The sequence below is a fragment of the Micromesistius poutassou genome (assembly GCF_964030765.1).
Source record: "Micromesistius poutassou genome assembly, chromosome: 2".
Lineage (NCBI taxonomy): Eukaryota > Metazoa > Chordata > Actinopteri > Gadiformes > Gadidae > Micromesistius > Micromesistius poutassou.
Window position 1 is genome coordinate 16,439,306 of NC_140272.1, and position 19,654 is coordinate 16,458,959.

Here is a 19,654-nt window from a genome sequence, read left to right on the forward strand (position 1 = left end):
ATTTCCAATATACCGCAAGATATACACCGCAAGTAAACGCATAGACAGGAACTTTGTCCAAATTCTTCAAAGATACCTCCCCCCGCGGTTGTAAAGCGGAGGGCCTATTCACCACTCGGTCCTAGTGCCCGGCCGTCACATGTACAAACATAAGTATCATGCAGCATAGGCATAAAAACAACGATTTAGGCATTCAGAAACCCAGAAGTAAATTAATCGATATTGTTCAAAGTGTTTTAAGGCCAAGGATTATGAATTATGAATATGAATTATGAATCCTACTGTAAAGCGTAAAATATAGGATTGGTCAAGCGTAAAATATAAAACAGTCAGTTACGAATTGCGATTATGAATGAAAATGCTTGTTGGACATTTATTTAAAACATATTAAATTTAAATATATGTTCATACCTAGTCATAGAATAGAATGTCTTAATAAGTATTAAATTAAAAATAAATATTTTCTTTTAACCAAAATGACCAAACAGTTGCAGTCTAGTATTGTCAAATTCATTATAGAGCAAGGGAGCCATAACTTATTTGCATCCTGGTTTTTCAACTGACAGCTAACTGACAGCTTTGTTGGTGTACGCCCAGAGTGGGTTTGACAAACCTGTTTTCTGCAAGTCATATTGCGCCATTGGATGAGGGACTCACATATTTGCACACAAATATCTTGCTCTGTGTGCTAGTTCTTCAACTATCTTACCTACAGATGAATCCCTCAAACTTACATTGACCGTCATCAACTCAGGCCTAATACAGACTTACTAATGTGCAAGATTGGTTCTTTCTATTCAATAAAGAAGCAATCGGTCAGTCCTCATGCAGAATTAAGGGATATTGTGTCTCGGTTGAAAGGTTGGGTATTGCAACATGTTATGTCAGTAAGAAAAAAAACAAAAAACTCACACCACCATTGCTGCCATTACACAATGTGTAGGAGCATGTCCTAAGAGGTTTTCTTTCAACAAAAATAACGTTCTGGGAGCAAAAAAGGAATGGAATGGAGGCAGAGAGATGTGGGAGGGGCCCAGATCCGGGCTGACTCCCTGCAAATACGGTTGTTTATTAGTCAGAAGGGCTCGAAGACAAAGTGTCTGTGACTGTGAGAAATTGACATTCGCTGGGAAAACACAGAGTCATCCACAGTTCCTTCACACAGCAGAGGACGTTTTTGTACCATGCCGCTAAACCATCGACATAGTTGCTCAGGTCAGTTTTAAAGGAAAAAATGAGGTCTTTGAAAACATACAACGCGACCACAATAGGCCCCTTCAGATATACTGCTGTTTGCCAGCTCTGACCTTGGGAGTGCCTGGGTAACAATGTGTTGAGGACGTTGGTGTGTTAGCCCGGCTCCATACAGCCAGTGCCCTTGACCAAGACATTGGTCTTGTGTCTGCAGTCGCTCCCTGGGCACCACAGCCAGTGCTCACATTTCTCCAGATTCAGTTTCTCTTGTGACTGTAAAAAAAAAAGACTGATAATACTAATACTGGTCTCCGTTTAGTTTATTGAACAAAAACAAGTCTGTTATTGACATGAAAATAAACCTTGCTTAAATAAGGCAGAATGAACTAGTGTTGGGTTACTTCTAAAGACAATAATTTGTGCAGTTAGTTGGAATGCTCCATACTCTTTCTTACAGTTGCCACAAACCATCTCTGAACTATGACCTCTGCTATCCCTCCGGGCTGGAAGTGGTTGTGTTTCATTCTTTGTGAGTGCCACTAGTGCATTATTGTGCATAATGTTGTCCTATGTGTGTATCCTATACATCCATGGTTTATCTTGTGCTGATCCCACTGTGCGTATACGGAAGTCATGTATTACCCCGGCATGACTTAGATGACCAGGTTTATCGTGACACTAGATCTATTATGTATTCTGAGTGACTGAGAAGCTTGGGCAGTCATCTACAATTCAGCAAACCATAGTAAGACTAACTTTTGTATTGCTGTTGGTAGTACTTAAGAACTATTATTTGAGTGTAATTTTGTAGAACTGCAATGGCCTTCCGTCAGCTATTAATGAGTGAAATGGCTGATCTGTTTTGAGTGCCTCAGTATGAGACCATTTCGATTTTAGAGCATTCTTCTTATTTCGGTCAAATCAGGGCCCAATCAGCCTTCCCTGATTGGTTCAGGGAATACATTGACACTTTCAATCAAAGGTGTGTGAAGGCAACACTTCTCAGCAGAAAAAGTTGTAAAACATAGGGAGAGAAGAGACCCTTGTTTTTTTGGGTTAAAAAATATTGCTTTCTTCTGCTCTCTTTACTCATAAATCTTAGCTACAGCAGCTTTCAAGTCCACAAGACAGGTTTGCTAATGTAATGAAAGCTCATGATAATTGACACATATTTTATTACTCGATTAGTTTTAATGGAAAAAGTTGAAATATCATGACACAGTTTCAGTATTGGTGCTTTTCATTTTAGTTGGTCAAATGCTAATTCCTCCAACTGAATATTAACGTTACATATCAGACATGTTAAACGCATTGACAACCACCACCTCTTTCAAAGTATATATATAAATGTAAGAACTTCCTTGAAAGAAACACTTGCGTCCCTTGAAAATAACAACAGCAGAGTGGGATTGAAGCGAGCAGACGCAGTCGTAGCGTTTCGCTTTGAGTGCAAACAGGGCTTCCTTCCGACTGGTGCTCCCTCAGACGTTGGAGATCTCAACAGTCTTGTAAGAATGTACAGGGCTCTCCTTGGTTCGGGGAACGGCCTGCACCCTGGCCTCTCTAGGCAGAGATCCACAGCTGCCATGGAAACCCAGACCCCGGTCCACTGAATGGCCTTTTGGATGCAACCTCGAAGGACTCTGGAGCGGGTTAAGGAAATTAGGCAAATGAGAAGCGGCGAGAACGATGAGTGGGACTTCCGACGGTCAGAAAGTAATAGCGGATATATCACAGCAGCATTCTACCAGGACACTCCAACTCTCCCTGGTCTGGGTGAGAAAATTATCTCTCACATTTCAAGTTGCACTTCAAATCTAACAAGTGCAACTGGAAGTGGTGCTCTCCCACCTCTTCAATTTTAAAGCATAAAGAATCTTAATACACAATTCTATCAGAGACAAATATATAACACAGGAGATTTGATTTCCTATGTTTTGTTTCCTCAGCACACAGTGCAGCGAGTACTTGAGCACATGGCAAAAGTATTTGATACCATGCAGGGGGAGGAAAACGTCCATACCATGACTGATCTTCTCATTGCCATTCTGTTGGCGGCGTAGCGGTGAGCGGAGCCAGGGGACAGGGAGATGCCAGCTAGGCTCTCACGCTCCTGCTCTGTGCTGCTGGGAACGGCAGGATAGGAATCGGTTAACTATTTACTGTTCTACTTTTTTATTTTATATTTAATATTGATTTCCTAAAATATTTCACAGTTTGTGCACATTATAAAACATCAGACAATGATATGAATCATTATCTATTTTTCATCAACTTTGATTTAGGTAAGGGACATTATGGTGTAGTAATGGTGTTAGTCAGTCAAGTCCCAGCAAAAATGATACTAGATTTGATCCCCGATGACGACAGGCCACCTCTAGGCATTTACATTTCACATTTACATTTAGGGCATTTAGCAGACGCTTTTATCCAAAGCGACTTACAATAAGTACATTTGTCGTAAGAAGTGAAACAATATATCGCTGTCGGTACAGTAAAGATGTTCATAGAACCAAGTGCAAGTACTGACAATCGTCAGGCCAACCCATTCCCCCATATACAGCAGTGATAGCTAGCTACTGCAGATGCTAGACAATTACGTACATGCTACACAAGATGCATATGCTAGACAATTAAGTACATGCTACACAATTAAGTACAATGAATGAATACAATGTGCATTAAGTGCGTTCATTAAGTGCCAGGAGTGCGTTCATTAAGTGCCAGGCAGGCATCCAGTGCCAGGCAGTGCTAGGCATCCATGAGCACGATACCCTGACCATTTACGGCTCCATCATGGCATCTAAATTGACTCCCAGTTGCTTTGGATGAGTGTCTGCTCAACGACTACACAGTCGGAATATAATGGAGCTGAATATTGGAGAATGGCGGAGCATGAGAGTGAGGAGGTGGTACCTGTGTGGGACAGAGAGCAGCCTCAGCTCTTGGTACAGGTGCCGGTGCAGCATGTGTTTGCTGTGGGGGACTCCCAGTACCCTGGCCATGGTGTCTGTGTCAAACGACGGGTCCAGTGCCATCAATGCACCGTGTATCCCTTTTCCCTTAAGATTATCTGCATACTCCTAGGGAACGGTGAAACGCACACACACACACACACACACACATACACACACATGCACAAATGCACACACAAACACACAGATAGATACAGATAGATACAGGCACACACATTCAAACACAAACACATGCATTACAATGCAGTGTTTGATCTGCCCCCATCCAGTGCACCGGAACCAATATAGGCTGTGTCCTAGACTTGATTTATGTTGTATGCAGCCCCAGTGATGTCCAATACCAGCATTTAAAGCTTTCACTTACTTTTAAGTTAGGGGTTAGAACCACATCTACAACCCGTTGCACATTCATTTAGTTAATCTTGGCTGCTGGTGTTAATATTCGTATCGATTTGTTCTTCATCCATGGCCTTGACCTTCCATATTCTATCTCAGCAGACTGAAACTACATCAAATGATGTGCTATTGGCCTCCCACCAACCACCCACGCACCCTGAGGTCAATGTCTCTGATCCACTTCATCACCCTGTGACACGTCCACACTACCAGGTCGTGATCCTGCGGCTCACACTTAGCGCGCCGCGCCTGCAGTGCCTGTGGGCATACAACAACAACAAAAAAGTTCAGTGGTCCAATGGAAACACAGCGCCAACCAGAGTGGAAGTGCAGGCTCCTACTACTGTTGCTGCTGCTACTTTATTCAGGTTAGTCTCGTTGAGGGGGGCACCCCGTTTGCAGGAGGGGCCTGTAAGCAACACAAGTACAAACATGACAAACAGGACAAGACATGACAGACAAATGACAGAGAATAAGGGAACATCATGCAGATTGGAGGGATTGCGGCCTTTCGTAGGGATGTTGACGCTACTTATTACACGGCTTTGTTGAATACTCGATTCGGATTAGGATTCTGAAATGACGGCATGCTGCAGTCTTTTATTTTTGTATAGCTGACCTCTGCAGTGTTTAACAGGCCGTTGCATTGGACGCTACTTCAAACCGTAGAATATAGCAGACTATGGCTTTTAGCTGACGCAATGAAAAACATTCTTACATCATTTAAATATATAGTTTTTATATTTTGTTTCTTTCTTTTTTCTTTAGTAAGTAGCCTTAAGTAGTAAGTACTGTTAGCCTTTAGGATGATTCAAGACTGGTATTCCCTGTACATTATCCCTTACATAGTGATATTTAGCAAGTCTCATCCTGTGCAACATGCTGTTGAGACATATCTATTACTGATTTTATTTGTTTACTTGTTGTTTAGTCTTGCAAATGTAAATTTCCTGAATTTCCCCTAGGGATCAATAAAGTTACTATCTATCTATCTATCTATCTATCTATCAAATTCTTATAAGGGGAATAACAATGAGCAGGTTTTTGCTTTCAAATTCATTAACCATTTCATGCATGTTGACTACTTTTGCATGATCACTGTCGACTTCTTCGCATTTGAAATCAGTTCTTTGCTCCGGCGTTGCAAAACAGAAATCTCCCTGCAGCTCCTTCTGGCCTCGACGCACAAGCTGACCTCCTTGTCAAAGTCGAGCTGCTGCAGGAGCTGCACGGCCAGGAGCAGGCTGTGCTGGTGGGACTGCTCGCTGACCCCCAGGTGCACCTCTAGGTCCCTGCGGCTCAGAGAGCTCAGCACCCGACCGTCCACCAGCTGGTCCTGGAAGGTCTGGGCGTACTGAGGCAGACCCACGTCGCCCAGCCACGACCGGGCCACCCAGTGGTGGTCCAGCGCTGAGGCGTTGGACAGCCTGCAGGGTGAGAGAGTGTGCTGTTGTATGTTTATACGGCAGCAGGAAGCGCTGTGTGGTGACATGCGTTGCTGTTGCTTTTAACGTATTTTACATACTTATTTCCATCGGTTGACTCTCCCCCTACCTTTGGCCTCCTTCGGCCTTCCTGTAGTCATCGATGGCCAGTCTGAGCTTCCTGTGGTGGATAGGGTTGCTGATGCCCAAGCCCACTTGTAGGTCATCGTCGGTCAGCCCAAGCAGCACCTATAGCAATTTTTTTTAAAAACAATACGGATAATTTCATGAATTTGAACTTTTCTTCACAGAAACACCTATGAAAACCAAACAGCAAAACGAACGCACTGTGTAACATTACCAGACTGACATTATCACTAGAAAACCAAGCGCATTCTCTCCCTCTATCTGCTGTAACAGTGTTTGCGTACAGAGGAAGTACCTTGCCACTCCTGACGTTTTCGGAGCATGCTCTGGTGTACATGGGCATTGCCATGACAACCTCAAGCCAGGCTTGCACAGCTCCAGCCCTCCACATGGACATGGGTGTGGTCCGGGTGAGCTCCGCCTGCCGGAGGCGGTCCATCTGATCCTCTCCGTCTGATAGGCTCTGGTGTGTGAGGCTTGACAGGTTGTCAGAGTCTGGATTGGTCAGGTGACGTTTTGGTGCGGTATAATGGAGGGTTTTGGGGTCAAAGGAATATAGAGATCAAGATAACTTATTTTACTTTTTGTCAGAATAATGTAAATTCTAGCTGATATTACTCAACTACCACTGCCTATTTGACTATAATCCGGGCAGGGTTATTTATAAATCAACCACATCGACTTATTTTTGTGTTTACTTTTAAGAGAGTAGCCACAACTGTATTTCAGCTCTTAAAATTGAAAAACCTGATGTGCCGTCTCTATTTGGCGTAATTACTATATATGGTCAATATGAACACTAGATGGAGACATTTCACCCGAGTTGCCTAGCCAGCTTCTTTGCTGGTACATGAACATGTAATGCATGCTAGTTGGCCTATGGCAGATTCGTCTAGATCTTGTAGCCAAACAATAATATGGTTCAAAAAAGTGTCTCTTGGTACATACCGATATATTTGAAGATATAATAAAGAAAGTGACTTAAAGGTTTACGTTAATAATACAATAATATCAAAATGAATACCGTAACAATGAAATCTTGTTGATTATCACTTGGCTTTGGCTATTGTCGGGAACAAATTGAGTGTTTCTGTAAAGGAGTGAATGGTTATGAGGTGACTAAATGCTTTTGATTAATGTATTAGAAACAGGGATTATTCATTAAACATCTCATTCCAAATCACAAACACACAAGTCCCAAACACACACCGTTCCCTTGAATACAACTTTGAGAGGAACTACGTCAATCACCACATTATGACGCGACTACAATTTTGGGAACACATGGTGTGTTAAAAAAAATCTGTGGTCAGATTATTGCTCTGAATTCAAAATCTGTTTACAGTATCTGTGTGTTGTAGATGTGTGCGCTAGTACAGAGCTGCCAACTTTTGGGTTTTGGCCGGAGTGAGATTCTGTAGAATCTTGTAATGCATACCTTATAACAGGGTCCGCTTTTTTTTGCCGTGAGAAAATGGATGTGTGGCGTGTGAGCGTGTGTAAACAGGCAAAAGCGTGTGTCACACGGTTTGAGTGTTATGAATAATCCCCAGAGCACCAGAACAGATACTCAGTATCATCACACATGGAGTTACTCACGGTGGAGGAAGAGGAGGAGGAGGAGGAGGAGGGGACACCGTTAACACAGAGGAACGGAGAGGCAGAGAGAGGCAGAGAGAGAGGCAGAAAGAGAGAGAGAGAGAGAGAGAGAGAGAGAGAGAGAGAGAGAGAGAGAGAGAGAGAGAGACTAATACCGGACACAAGAACACACTGCTCACGGAACAAGGGACACATTTAGTCGCTGGTTTTATTTTTAAAATAAGAATTTCATTTCAAGGGCGTGGTTGAGTGTTTGACAAAATGCATCCCTCGAACCTCTGGACCGCAAACAGTTGGTGGCAGAGGCTCGTCTGGCATTTTCAAGCTCTTGTTCTTTAAATAAAATACTTTAATAGAATTTCTCTTTTTTTTATGCATCGTCTCCTAAATTACAAAACATTCAACATAGATTTGTTAGAACCACATATGTGAGAAATAAAGGAGGGTGGTAGTGGTGGGGGGAGGGGCTATGCCAACTGAGATCTACAAACAACAAAAGACGACAGGGGATTGGTGCATTTATAATGCGGTGAAACATAACACAGTTAAAGGGAGCTTGGTAGGTCAGATGAGCACCACATGGTTAATTGGCTGGTAATGAATGGATTTTCTGTTAATGGAGGCAGCAGGCGTGATCTGTTTCAATGCACATTCCTATGTCCTGTATCGGTGTGTGTGGCCGGTGGCCGTCACCAAGAAACGAAACCGAGTAAGCGTCCACCGTGGGAGTAGTGTTTATCGTGGGTCGCTAATGGAACACTAATAACCCCCTTATCTTTTTTGAACCTTTTAGAAATTCAGGTGAGTTTAACAGCCCTAAAAAGTCACGGGAGATATGCATGATTGTTTTTATGACTTTTCTAAAGGTATTTTAGAAAAAGTGATGAAGTTTATGGTTTGTTAAGCCTTGGGTCGGAGGACTACATCTAAATACCCAAATAATAAGTAGTGTTATCTAAAAGGCTACAGAACATGGTAAAACTCTACGCTATGCTGTATATATAATACCCTTATTCCCACCCGCTACAACTATGTTTTAGGACAGATTTGACTTTTATCATGTCATAAGGATTTGATGGTTCAACGCTGGGGTAAAGTTGGATGCCAGATGTCTGTGGTTTTTCCCCTCTGTGAATTGCAAACTTCTTTACCTTTTAATCTTCATATTTAGTACCAAAAGCTATATCATAGCAAAGGTAAAACCAGACTCAAATATGCTCTCTAGTGTCCCTCGTTGCAAGTCTGATATATAGAAGATATGTGCCAAAAAAAAAAAAGGAAATTAAAAAACTAAAAACCAAAGGCATGATCAAAGCGTAACAAACACTAGTCGCACAGGATGCCTATTTACATATGCACAGCGGTCCTTCAAGTCTCCAGTTAGAAAAAAGAACACATTAAACATTTGGAAGATAATACAGCATAAACATGTATACACTTAATATCCTTGTGTATATATATATATGTATATATATATATATATATATATATATATATATATACTATATATATATACTATATATATATATATACTATATATATATATACTGTATATATATATATATATTTATACGCATGTAAACATATATACATATGCATACATGTACATCTATAAATATATATCTAATTTACAAACATACATTTCCTGGACAATATACATCTCTGGGATAGCAGTCTCTCTTAGGTTGTTTCTTGTTTCTTATGTTTTCCTTTGGGGTCGCATGTAGACGTTCAAAACCCAACGCTCCTTCTCTTAAGGATATACACGGACACACACGCACGCCCGCACACACACACACACACACACAGACACACACACACACACACACACACACGTGTATTCCCCATTGACACACACACACACAGAACTTCACCAGTCTGCGTCCTCCTCTATGTAATAGTCGGGCGTGGGTGTACCATCAAACAGGCCCGGGTCCAGGGACTTGCGCTGCTTCCCTCGAGCAAAGACACGTGACAGCGAGCCCAGAGTCATCTTCTCCTTTTTCTTCTTACGCTTCTGGTCTTCCAGGTCCTCCATGGACTGTACAGAGACAGTGACAGAGAGAGAGAGTGACAGAGAGACAAGGAGACAGAGAGAGAGAGAGAGAGAGGGGGGTGGGGAGAGATAGTGTGGGATTAGGAGTCACAGCAAGGAAACAACAAACGGACACAATTTATTTCACAAGAGCGGATGAATGATCCGTGAGTCATGGTTCACACACACACACACACACACACACACACACACACACAAACAGGTCAATGAATAATGGCACACACATGCGCGTGCACAAAAAAAGCAAACACCTAGCGGAACTGACAGCACAGAGGGCGCAGCGGAAGAAGGGAGGAAGGAAGGTACACAGGAAGTGACGATGACCTAGGGACATTTTGGCTTGGAAAAATGCAAGCTAGGAACCCTGATTCATTCACGGGCTTGTGAAGGGGATATACGGCAACTGCCTTTTACAGAGGCGTTTTACAGAGGCGGCCTGTGCTTTTGGCAACATCTTCAGATCTACATTTTTGGCGTGTTAAGGTTTATGTCCTTATTTAAGGCTGATCAATATACAAATGAATGCACTTTTGTACGGCATCGTTTGTATGTCCCGAACAGTGTCCTATGAGCCGATATGGGCTGGGTGCGGCATCGACGCGGGTGCAGCAGGACACTTCCAATCCGATCCAAGAACAGTCAAAGCCCTCAGTGAGGGAGGCGTTCGCGGCGGCGGCTGGGGGGGGGGGGGGGGGGGGGGGTCAGAGGTCACAGGCAGCTCTTACGTTGCAGAGGGAGTGCGTCCGGTGGCGTGGCGAGTTAATGTCGCTGGGCGTGGACGAGCGGTCGCCGTCGGCCTGCGAGGCGTCAGAGATGACGCTGGGCTGCCGCGAGTGACAGGGGCTGATCCTGAGCACCGCTGTAGCCGGTGTCCGCCGCCACACCAGGAAACACCACAGCAAGAAGACACCCGACCGGCACACCGCAAACCAGAAGACACGCGCACGCACACAGGACACACACACACAGGACACACACACAGGACACACACACACACAGGACACATATACAGGACACACAGACACACACACACACACAAACATACACACATACCACACAGGATACATACATGACACACACACACACACACACACACACACACACACACACACAGGAGACACATAAACACAACACAGACACACACACACACACACACACACACACACACACATGGAACATATACAGAACACACAAACACACACATGGGACATATACAGAACACACAAACACAGGACACATGTACGTACACACACACACACACACACACACACACACACCACAGAAATACACACACATACACACACACGGGATACATACAGGATACACACACACACACACACACACACACACACACACACACACACACACACACGTTCCAAAAAAAGAAAACACAACACGCGCGCTGTTAGATTGAGAGTTTCCTCCTCCTCCTCCTGCGAGGAAGAGGACGAGACCTCGTAGGTTAGTATGTCGTGGAACGTCTGCATGTTTTAGTGAAGCATTAGAGATCTCGAGGACATCAAGCCACAACGGGGGGGACCTTCCCATCCCCCCATCCCCCCGCCCGCCCGCCCGCCTAGCCCGCCAAGCCTCGGGCGGTGCAGCCTACCCTGTCTGTCAGCCGGGTGGCCGTGGTACAGCGTCTGCTGCTCTGCCGGATGGCGGCCGTGAGGGGCAGGTCGGCGTGCATCACCCACTCCTGGCTGCCGTTGACCACCGGCTCGCTGGTGGGCACGGAGACCGAGTGGCGCTTGGCACGTCCTTGGTCAGGGTCGCCAACGACTGTTTCGCCTGGAAGAGACGGAGAACGGGTTAGCTCGGGGGTCCGGGGGTTGATATGTAACGATGGACAGCCGCGTTGTGGACGGCAGATCGTGTCATGGGGAACCGACATTAACCGCTGCAACCGGTGAGTGTTGGGTTAAAGATGAAGTTAACCTAAAGTGGGATGTTTTTTTTCTGTGTCAATGGGCTAAATGGCAAACAGAGGAGCAAATTAGAGCAATTTGACCCCATGTGTCGACTATTGAAGCTATAGAGCTAGAGGCGTCAGGGAAGCGGCGGGTCTTCTCCACTAGGGGGCTTCTTTGAGTGTGAGCAGTTTGAGTACAGAAGTAAAAACATGAGCTTATAGGTATTGAAAAAAAAAGTATTGATCTCAAAACTCTCGAACAAAAACAACAAAAACTCCAGGCCCCAGGTTTCAGACAGGAAACTGAACACTGACCATTCCCCCCCCCCCCCCCCCCCACCCCCCAGACTCCAACCTACCATGGTGAGTTCAGCCTCCAGCTCCTTGAGCCTGTTCTCCTTCATGTCCATGGTGCGAGCGCAGGAGGTTGCCTGCTCCGTGCACTCTTTGGTCTGCCGCCTCAGTCCCACTCTCCCTCTCCAGCACGTCCTTCTCCTTGGCCAGTGCCTTCACCGCATCCTCGCTCTCCTGCAGAGCAGCGAGCACAACACTCAGTCCAACACCCATCTCCTAGGCGCCCCGCGCTGGAGTGCAGAGGATGGCACATGCACGTTTCCTAAAAGGGGCAGTGAGCCCCCTTTATTATTTTTTCAACGTGGTGATGTATTGTGCCATTTGCTACTAAAATTAGTCATTTGTAAAAAAAAAAAACAGAGTAGAATCCTATGTTTTTTGCCAGGCTTTGCTAACCAGTTTGCGAATGTTACACGCAGGTGAATTCTATTTTGACGGTGAAGTGACTTTAGCATATCCGCCGAAGTCAGAGCACAGTGACACTGATGGCGAGGTGTTTGCGTTGACGTTGGGAGCTTCTGTCTGGACACTGTGGATGTCTGGGTAACTGTTGATTGAAGGTTAAGCTTCTCTGACACTTATAGTACAATGCCACGGTGTGTGCGTGTGTTTGTGTATGTGTGGATGTGTGGAGCTTGCTCAAAAGTGTTATTTTGGTCAAAACATTGAATACTTTCACAACTTCGCACCACTATGGGATGCATAAGTTAATCTGAATGAAGTAAATATATTAAGAGACAATGTCAACATACTTACAATTTGTCATAACGTTAGGCCTTATACCGTTCAAGGTTAATGCAAGCTATTACCCATGCCGATTAACCCGCTGCCTGTGTTGCTGATATGGAGCAGGGGTCGCCGGGGGTTACCTTGCGGTGCTGGTCGTAGTTGCGTATGAAGTCTCTGAGCTGCTCCTCTCGGCTCTCCAGCGTTGTGTACAGCTGCTGCATCTGGCTCACCAAATCAGCCTTCTCCACCTTTAAACGCTTACGGTCTCCTTTCATAGCTGCAACACAGAACACACCACACTATCAAGACCGGTTCCGAAACACAGTGTGACTTCTGCGAGTCCAGCCTGCAGTGGCGCCTGTTAACCACCAGGTGCCACTGTGCCCACTGTCAACAATTTTAGGTGACTGTGTTCTTCAACAGCAAGATCACTGTAAAAGTTAAATGACGTAATGGCATTGACAGAGAACTGGTAGGGTGACAATTACTTGCTGACGCAGTCACAGTCAGTATTCCCATACCTTGCGTCTGCATAAAGTTCAGATGGCTAACAAATACCAGGTGTTTAAGTTATTGAATTTGAAAGAAGAAGAAGAAGAAGAAGAAGAAGAAGAAGAAGAAGAAGAAGAAAGAGAAAAAGAATGCAAACAGACTACAAAGGTGTGACGAGACAAGCATGTACTCTTGAAACCCAAACAGAAGCCTGTGTTAGAGAGGAATCATCCGGGTGTATACTGGTGGAAACCTGTTTTTCAACCATTACACAATATTCCCCAGAGCAGAGCTCTTGAGCAGGCGGTCCATCACCTGTGGTACTCTGATGGGGAGAGAGAGAAAGGGGAGAGGGGACTGCTGCTAAAATAAATCCGTAATTTGAAATAAACAGGAGTCAAATCCTATGGTTGTTTGCTTGTTTTTTGTGTGGCTGTGTGAAGAAGCTCATGCATATTTATGTGTGTATCTGTTTATGTGGGTGTGGGTGTGTTTGCACGGACGACGACGACAGGGACAATATTATGGTACGATTTGGATGTGTGTATTTAGTGTAAACAAACAAACTCACACCCAAACGCACTCACATAATACTACTACGACTACGACTATGACTAGTAAATAGGATCCCTCAAACCAGAATGTGACAATCTGATAATAGATATATTATCTGATTAAATTGCATATAAAGAATGAATTATTCTTGATAGAACCAGATTTCCATACAAAGATTATTTTATTCAGGGATTATTTGCAATTATTTGACTTCTTGGTTGTGTTTTGCATTATAGAATCCGATTTACAGTTCTAGCCAAAAACTACTTTATTGTTTGTAGTTAGTTAAATGCGTGGCCAGCTCTATTACGAGATATATATATATATTTTATTTATTGTCTGTAATTACATGCTTGTCCAGCTCTAGCACTAACTAGCAGGAGATACTGGGAGGAGGGGTGGGGAAAGGGTGGGCGGGACAGGGGTATGTTTCCATCAATACCCATCTTGCTACAATCAATAGCCTTTATCGACTGTTCAATAGCCTAACACAACCCACAGTATCACAGGCTAACCCTCAGGGACGAAGGATTGAGGGGTTTTTGTGACTAGATTGTCCCTGAATTGAAGTGTAGGTGTGTCACACAGCTTTAAAGCAAACACAGCTAGATTCAAATTCAGTAATTTTATGCTCTAATGCTCTCTCTCGCTCTCTCTCTCAAATGAAAGTACGATGATACTTAAGACTTTGGATTGCAGAGTTTTGGAAGTTAAAAGTTTCCTGTGCATTTAGGAGATTAAAGCAGCAGTAGATGTGCTGTGAAGGGTGTGTGGGGGGGGGGGGGGGGGTTGGCATCGGCGTCGGCTGCACACAAGGGGTGGGGTCGGGCGGCTCTCCCCCACAGTAAGACTGGGGCCAGCGTGAGACGGCCACTCCTTACTGGCACCAGCAGTTATTGACATGCGAAAACTCATCAGGGGAGAGCTCATCAGGGAAACATAGACTGTTTGCTGTATCTGATTGTCCAGAGTTTCTTTCAATATCCGTGCATGATGTATGCACGTGAGTGAGTGTGTGTGTGTTTGTGTGTGTATGTGTATGTGTATGTGTATGTGTATGTATGCATGTATGCATGTATGCATGTATGTGTATGTGTATGTCTATGTGTATGTGTGTATGCATGTGTACGTATTCATGCATGTGTGTGAGTGTGAGAGTGTATGTGTGGGTAGCGTTCCGGGGAGCTGACCTTGTAAGGCCTCCTTGGCACGGTCCAGCTCCTGCTCCTTGTCCCCCAGCTGCACCCGGAGCTCGGTGGCCGACAGCAGGCCGGCCGAGCAGCCGCCCTCCTGCGTCTCCTCCAGGTCGCGGCTCAGCATCTCCTTCATCTGCCGCAGGAAGTGCACCTCCTCCTGGAGCTGGGCCACCTCCTCACGCAACAGCACTGGTGGAGAGAGATGGAGGAAGAGAGAGAGGCAGAGTGTGGGAGAGAGGAAGAGAGACAGAGAGAGAGAGAGAGAGAGAGAGAGAGATTTCCGTGAGTGTCATTGAAAGACAGACGCGTCGGGTTTGATCACGGGCGCCTTTATTTTTTTTCAATGAAAAACTACGGCCGAGGGAAGCAGCGGAGGCGCAGGCGAGCGTCTTGTGTTCTCCTGCCGGGCCGCAGGGTAAACAGTTGGAGAGATGGAGAAGAGATGTGAGGGGAGACTCAAGGAGAACAAATGGAGTGCAAATTGGCACCGTGTTTGCGTGGAGCACATTTACCAAGGTAAAGGGTTCAGGGAAAGATGAAAAGATGCAGAAGAAAACAAACAAAACGCCTTCTTTTCAGAGGAATGCGCACACAGCCCGGATGGACAGCACCAGTCAACATCTCAATGTGGTAGATACACACACCACATAAGAAGCAACTTTCTTCTTTGTGCTGCATTCCCATCTCTTTTTAAAAGATGAAAAGAACACATAGAAATTGCTGCTGGTATACTGGTGTACGAGCCAGCCCTGTGCAGAACAAAACATGCTTTGCCAGACCGTCTAATGACAAAGCAGGAAACTGATGTGAGGTTTGGATGTGGAGCTAGCATCCATGATGAAGGGAACTTGAGGGCTCATGTGCAACACTTTGCAAATGGAATGTAACAGAGTGTACGGTAATGTGTGTGTCCTTGTACTTATGCATGCATGTTATGTGTTTGAATGGGTCTGCTTATGGGTTGATGTGCTGGGTTTGTTGGTATGTAACGTTTGAGGTCCTGTCTGGGTATGTGTGACCGTGTGTGTTTGGATCTGAATTGTGCGCCTGCGTCTGATTGAATGTGTCAGTAGTAGCATGTGTTTGAATTATGTGTGTGGGTGCGTTTGTGTGTGTGCACATTTGAGTTTGCATGTGGGTACGTGCATATACAGTATGTGTCTGTATCTGTCTGAAGGTGTGTGTGTGTGTGTGTGTGTGTGTGTGTGTGTGTGTGTGTGTGTGTGTGTGGAGGGTCTCCACAGGCCTGCGGCCAGGTTCTGTGGACCTGTGGTGGCGGTGATAAGCAGGGGCAGTAACACTCCATCACCCTGTGTGCGCTCAAACTGGTCAGCAGCTCCATATTGCAGACTGCCCAGGAAAATAAGTTTGTTTCCCCGAGTTTCCCTTGATTCTTTCACAGTCTCCTCGCTGTCTCACGCTGCTTATTCATCGCTTTTTCTACCCTGCTTTTTATGTATTTGGTTTATTTTAGATGTTTTTTTGTGCCAGTCAACACAGTGGCCACCTTTGATGACATGAGGAAATGAAAGACACACATACCTTCCTGAAGGGTTTGCTCAGCTTCCATTTGTTTACAACAGAAACAAATGCACTCGTCCAACAAAAGACGTCCTCGCACTTGCAGGAACCATTTTAGAGTAAAGATTAATCCTATTGAGTAAAACATTATTTACATTTTTCGCTTTCTTGGGCTCTCCTGTGCTAAAATGTGATTATCGTATTGCAGGCAGCACCTGTCTTCCTGCTGACCAAGTGCTTCTGGTCAGTTTAAACTACAATGAGTCTCTCGCACTGCAGCTCCCTTACACAGAGCCAATCAACGCTGCAAACGCCTCCAATACAATGTGCCATCAATCTCACAACCCCCGACCAACCTGCACACGCACACACACACATACACACACACACACACACACACAAAAACACACACACACACACACACACACACACACACACACACACACACACACCAGCACAATCACTGACACACACACACACACACACACACACACACACACACACACACACATATGCGCACCAGCACAATCACACACACACACACACACACACACACACACACACACACACACACACACACACACACACACACACACACACACACACACAGAACCAGATGAATTACTCTTCTTTGGATTAACTGTCTTAAGAGTCAGGTTAAGTTAAAAAAGTAAAAAAAAAGCCTTCCAGGGGGCAGTGCTGCGTGGAGATGCCTATTTGTAGGAAACGCTAAGGAAACCAGAGTTCCATAGCCTGGTTCACCACCACCACTTCACGATAGTGAACACTGCCCCTACGCCCTCTGCAATCGCTGGCGTCATCTGAGAATAAGGCCAGGGCCATTTCCAGACGTTGTTAAGGAGAGGAGACTTCTAGAGCAGATGAAGGTCCCCTGCAGTCCAACAGTGTGACCCAGTCGTTACAGCCCTCCGCCGGCAGACAGCAGGGTCATCGCTCTCTATACTAAGCAGTGACCTGTTAAATGACCACTCTGCGGCATAGAGACTCAAGTTCAGCAGGCCTTCGACCACTGGCTCCACTTACTAACCCCCCCCCCCCCTCCCCCCCATCGCTGTGGTGGTCTCATCACAGCGATGCGTCAGCAGCACGCACGCACGCACACACACACAGGCACGCACGCACGCACACACAAAGGACACACACACACACACACACACACACACACACACACACACACACACACACACACACACACACACACACACACACAGATAGACAGACAGAGCTTAATGGAGTGCATTTCTTAAGCTCTTTACTTGCCACTGAAAGCCAATTTACATTTCTATGCGTTATACCCACAGCCACACACATTCACCTTCCGACGCTGGTGGTGAATAATGCAATGCGTTACCGAGATCTCTAAGAGACAGAGACTATATACACAGTATGCAAATACTCACACACCCACACCACAAAAACACAAACACTCACACACACCCACACAGGCATTATAATTGAACTGCTTATTGATGGGTAAAATTGCATATTTATGGCTGTTATTATTGAGGACAATTTCTACTGTGTATGGTAAAGTTAAGGGGCTCTAACACGCCAATTTCCCATGAAATAAAAGGAGCAGAGCTGCTGGGGCTTCCTGAAGGAGAGGGGTGCATGCTGGGAGATGTGGCCGTTCAGGGCCTGTCTGCTGTGTCCCAGTGCGTTAACCAGCACATTGTGCTCTGCTCCTTCAAGGTCCATACGATGCGATGTGCATGTTTGGTTTCCTACAGGCCCTATTTAACAATCTAATTCTGTTCAACACATTCAAATGTTGCCCTGAGGTGCCTGTGTAGATGGAGATGTCTGGCAGACATCATTAAGGAGCCGCTCTATACGAGGACTGCTGGAGCTGGTTGGACAGCTTCCACCACCACTGCAGGCAACCACCAGGTCATCTTCTGTTACGCAACAACTGTAATTAGAGAGAGTCTGATCAGATACAAAGCCTGCAGATGATGACCACCGCACACGCCCCTGGTGAGGAACACCCAGGGCATCGATCCCACTTTTTTGCCTTGTTTTTGCCTTCACAGGCAAAAACAAAAGAGAAAAAGGGGATAAAAACTGGGACGGGTGCCGGGAGAGTGAGACAAATGCTTCAGTGGGGAACGCTGAAGAAATCTTGCAATATGTCGGAAATTCCCACAATCCCCGGCTTACTGTCTGATGGCCAGTTCCCACAATAATCTGGAAATAGAGTGCTGAGGTATTTGAGTGGATGGTCAGGTCCAGCCTCCACTGCAGTATTTTCCCAAACTGTTCTGATCTCCCCCCTCTAGTGCTGCTGGTGCAGAACACACACATACTCTCTGTTTATTGAGTGTGTGCGTGCGTATGTGCGCGTGTCTGTGTGTGTGTGTGTGTGTGTGTGTGTGCTTGCTTGTGAGTGCGCTTGCTTGTGCCTGCATGCGTTTGTGTGTGTGTGTGTGTGTGTGTGTGTGTGTGTGTGTGTGTGTGTGTGTGTGTGTGTGTGTGTGTGTGTGTGTGTGTGTGTGTGAGAGGAGAAGGAGGTGTTAAGAAGGAAAAGAGCAATAACTTGGCAAGGTGCGAGCAGAGAGATTCTAGCTGTAGCATTGCAGTTGTCATCTCGTCGCTAATACGGCGACACACCACCAATAAGTATGTTTCCTGTCACCGTGCATTTGAACACACACAGTTTCTATGTGTTGCGAAAATATTGAATATAGGAATATCAATAAGCTTTCCTCCCCTTTGTTTTCCTTTCAGAGCAGAGCCATTCATCACATTATAGATGTACAAAGGGACACGGAGGTGCTTCAAACAAAAGGCCTGTGAACAAAGGCCTAAGTTCTGATTTGCGGGCATAAAGACGGGCTCTCCAGCACAGCGGGAAGGCAACCCATAATTACCACTCTTGATCTCCTTCCAATACCACATTCTTTTAATTAACTTATTCTGCTCCATCCATACGCCACGGAAACGGAAGGAGCACACAGATAAAAAACCCTGGAATATTAAACAGGAATATAGCTCCGCGTTCGAGGCCACCCCTCTGTGTGTGTGTGCGCCAAACTGCTCACACATTAAGGTGGCGCAGCTTCAGGATCTAACTGCATTGCAGG

The 19,654-nt window shown here is 45.4% G+C and overlaps 2 protein-coding genes across 2 annotated transcripts in view; both read right to left on the reverse strand.

The window, feature by feature from the left end:
* Nucleotides 1-2,675: 2,675 nt before the first annotated feature.
* On the reverse strand, nt 2,676-6,587 carry LOC311338394 (kazrin-A-like; the record flags this gene model as incomplete). Its single annotated transcript, XM_084463665.1, has 7 exons — nt 6,432-6,587; nt 6,120-6,238; nt 5,761-5,992; nt 4,722-4,823; nt 4,111-4,277; nt 3,218-3,320; nt 2,676-2,837 (listed from the first exon to the last, which is right to left on the reverse strand). Exons 1-7 carry the CDS (start codon nt 6,573-6,575, stop codon nt 2,676-2,678), a joined length of 1,029 nt encoding a protein of 342 aa, XP_084319791.1. The 5' UTR covers nt 6,576-6,587.
* A 2,800-nt stretch (nt 6,588-9,387) lies between these two features.
* The window catches only part of LOC311338393 (kazrin-like), a 43,809-nt gene continuing 33,542 nt past the window's right edge, over nt 9,388-19,654 (reverse strand). Inside the window, 9 exon segments of the mRNA XM_084463664.1 lie at nt 9,388-9,776; nt 10,517-10,650; nt 11,401-11,442; nt 11,445-11,543; nt 11,546-11,582; nt 12,063-12,171; nt 12,173-12,231; nt 12,927-13,063; nt 15,024-15,218. Of these exon segments, the coding sequence (XP_084319790.1) occupies nt 9,606-9,776; nt 10,517-10,650; nt 11,401-11,442; nt 11,445-11,543; nt 11,546-11,582; nt 12,063-12,171; nt 12,173-12,231; nt 12,927-13,063; nt 15,024-15,218 (983 nt within the window). The 3' untranslated portion in view covers nt 9,388-9,605.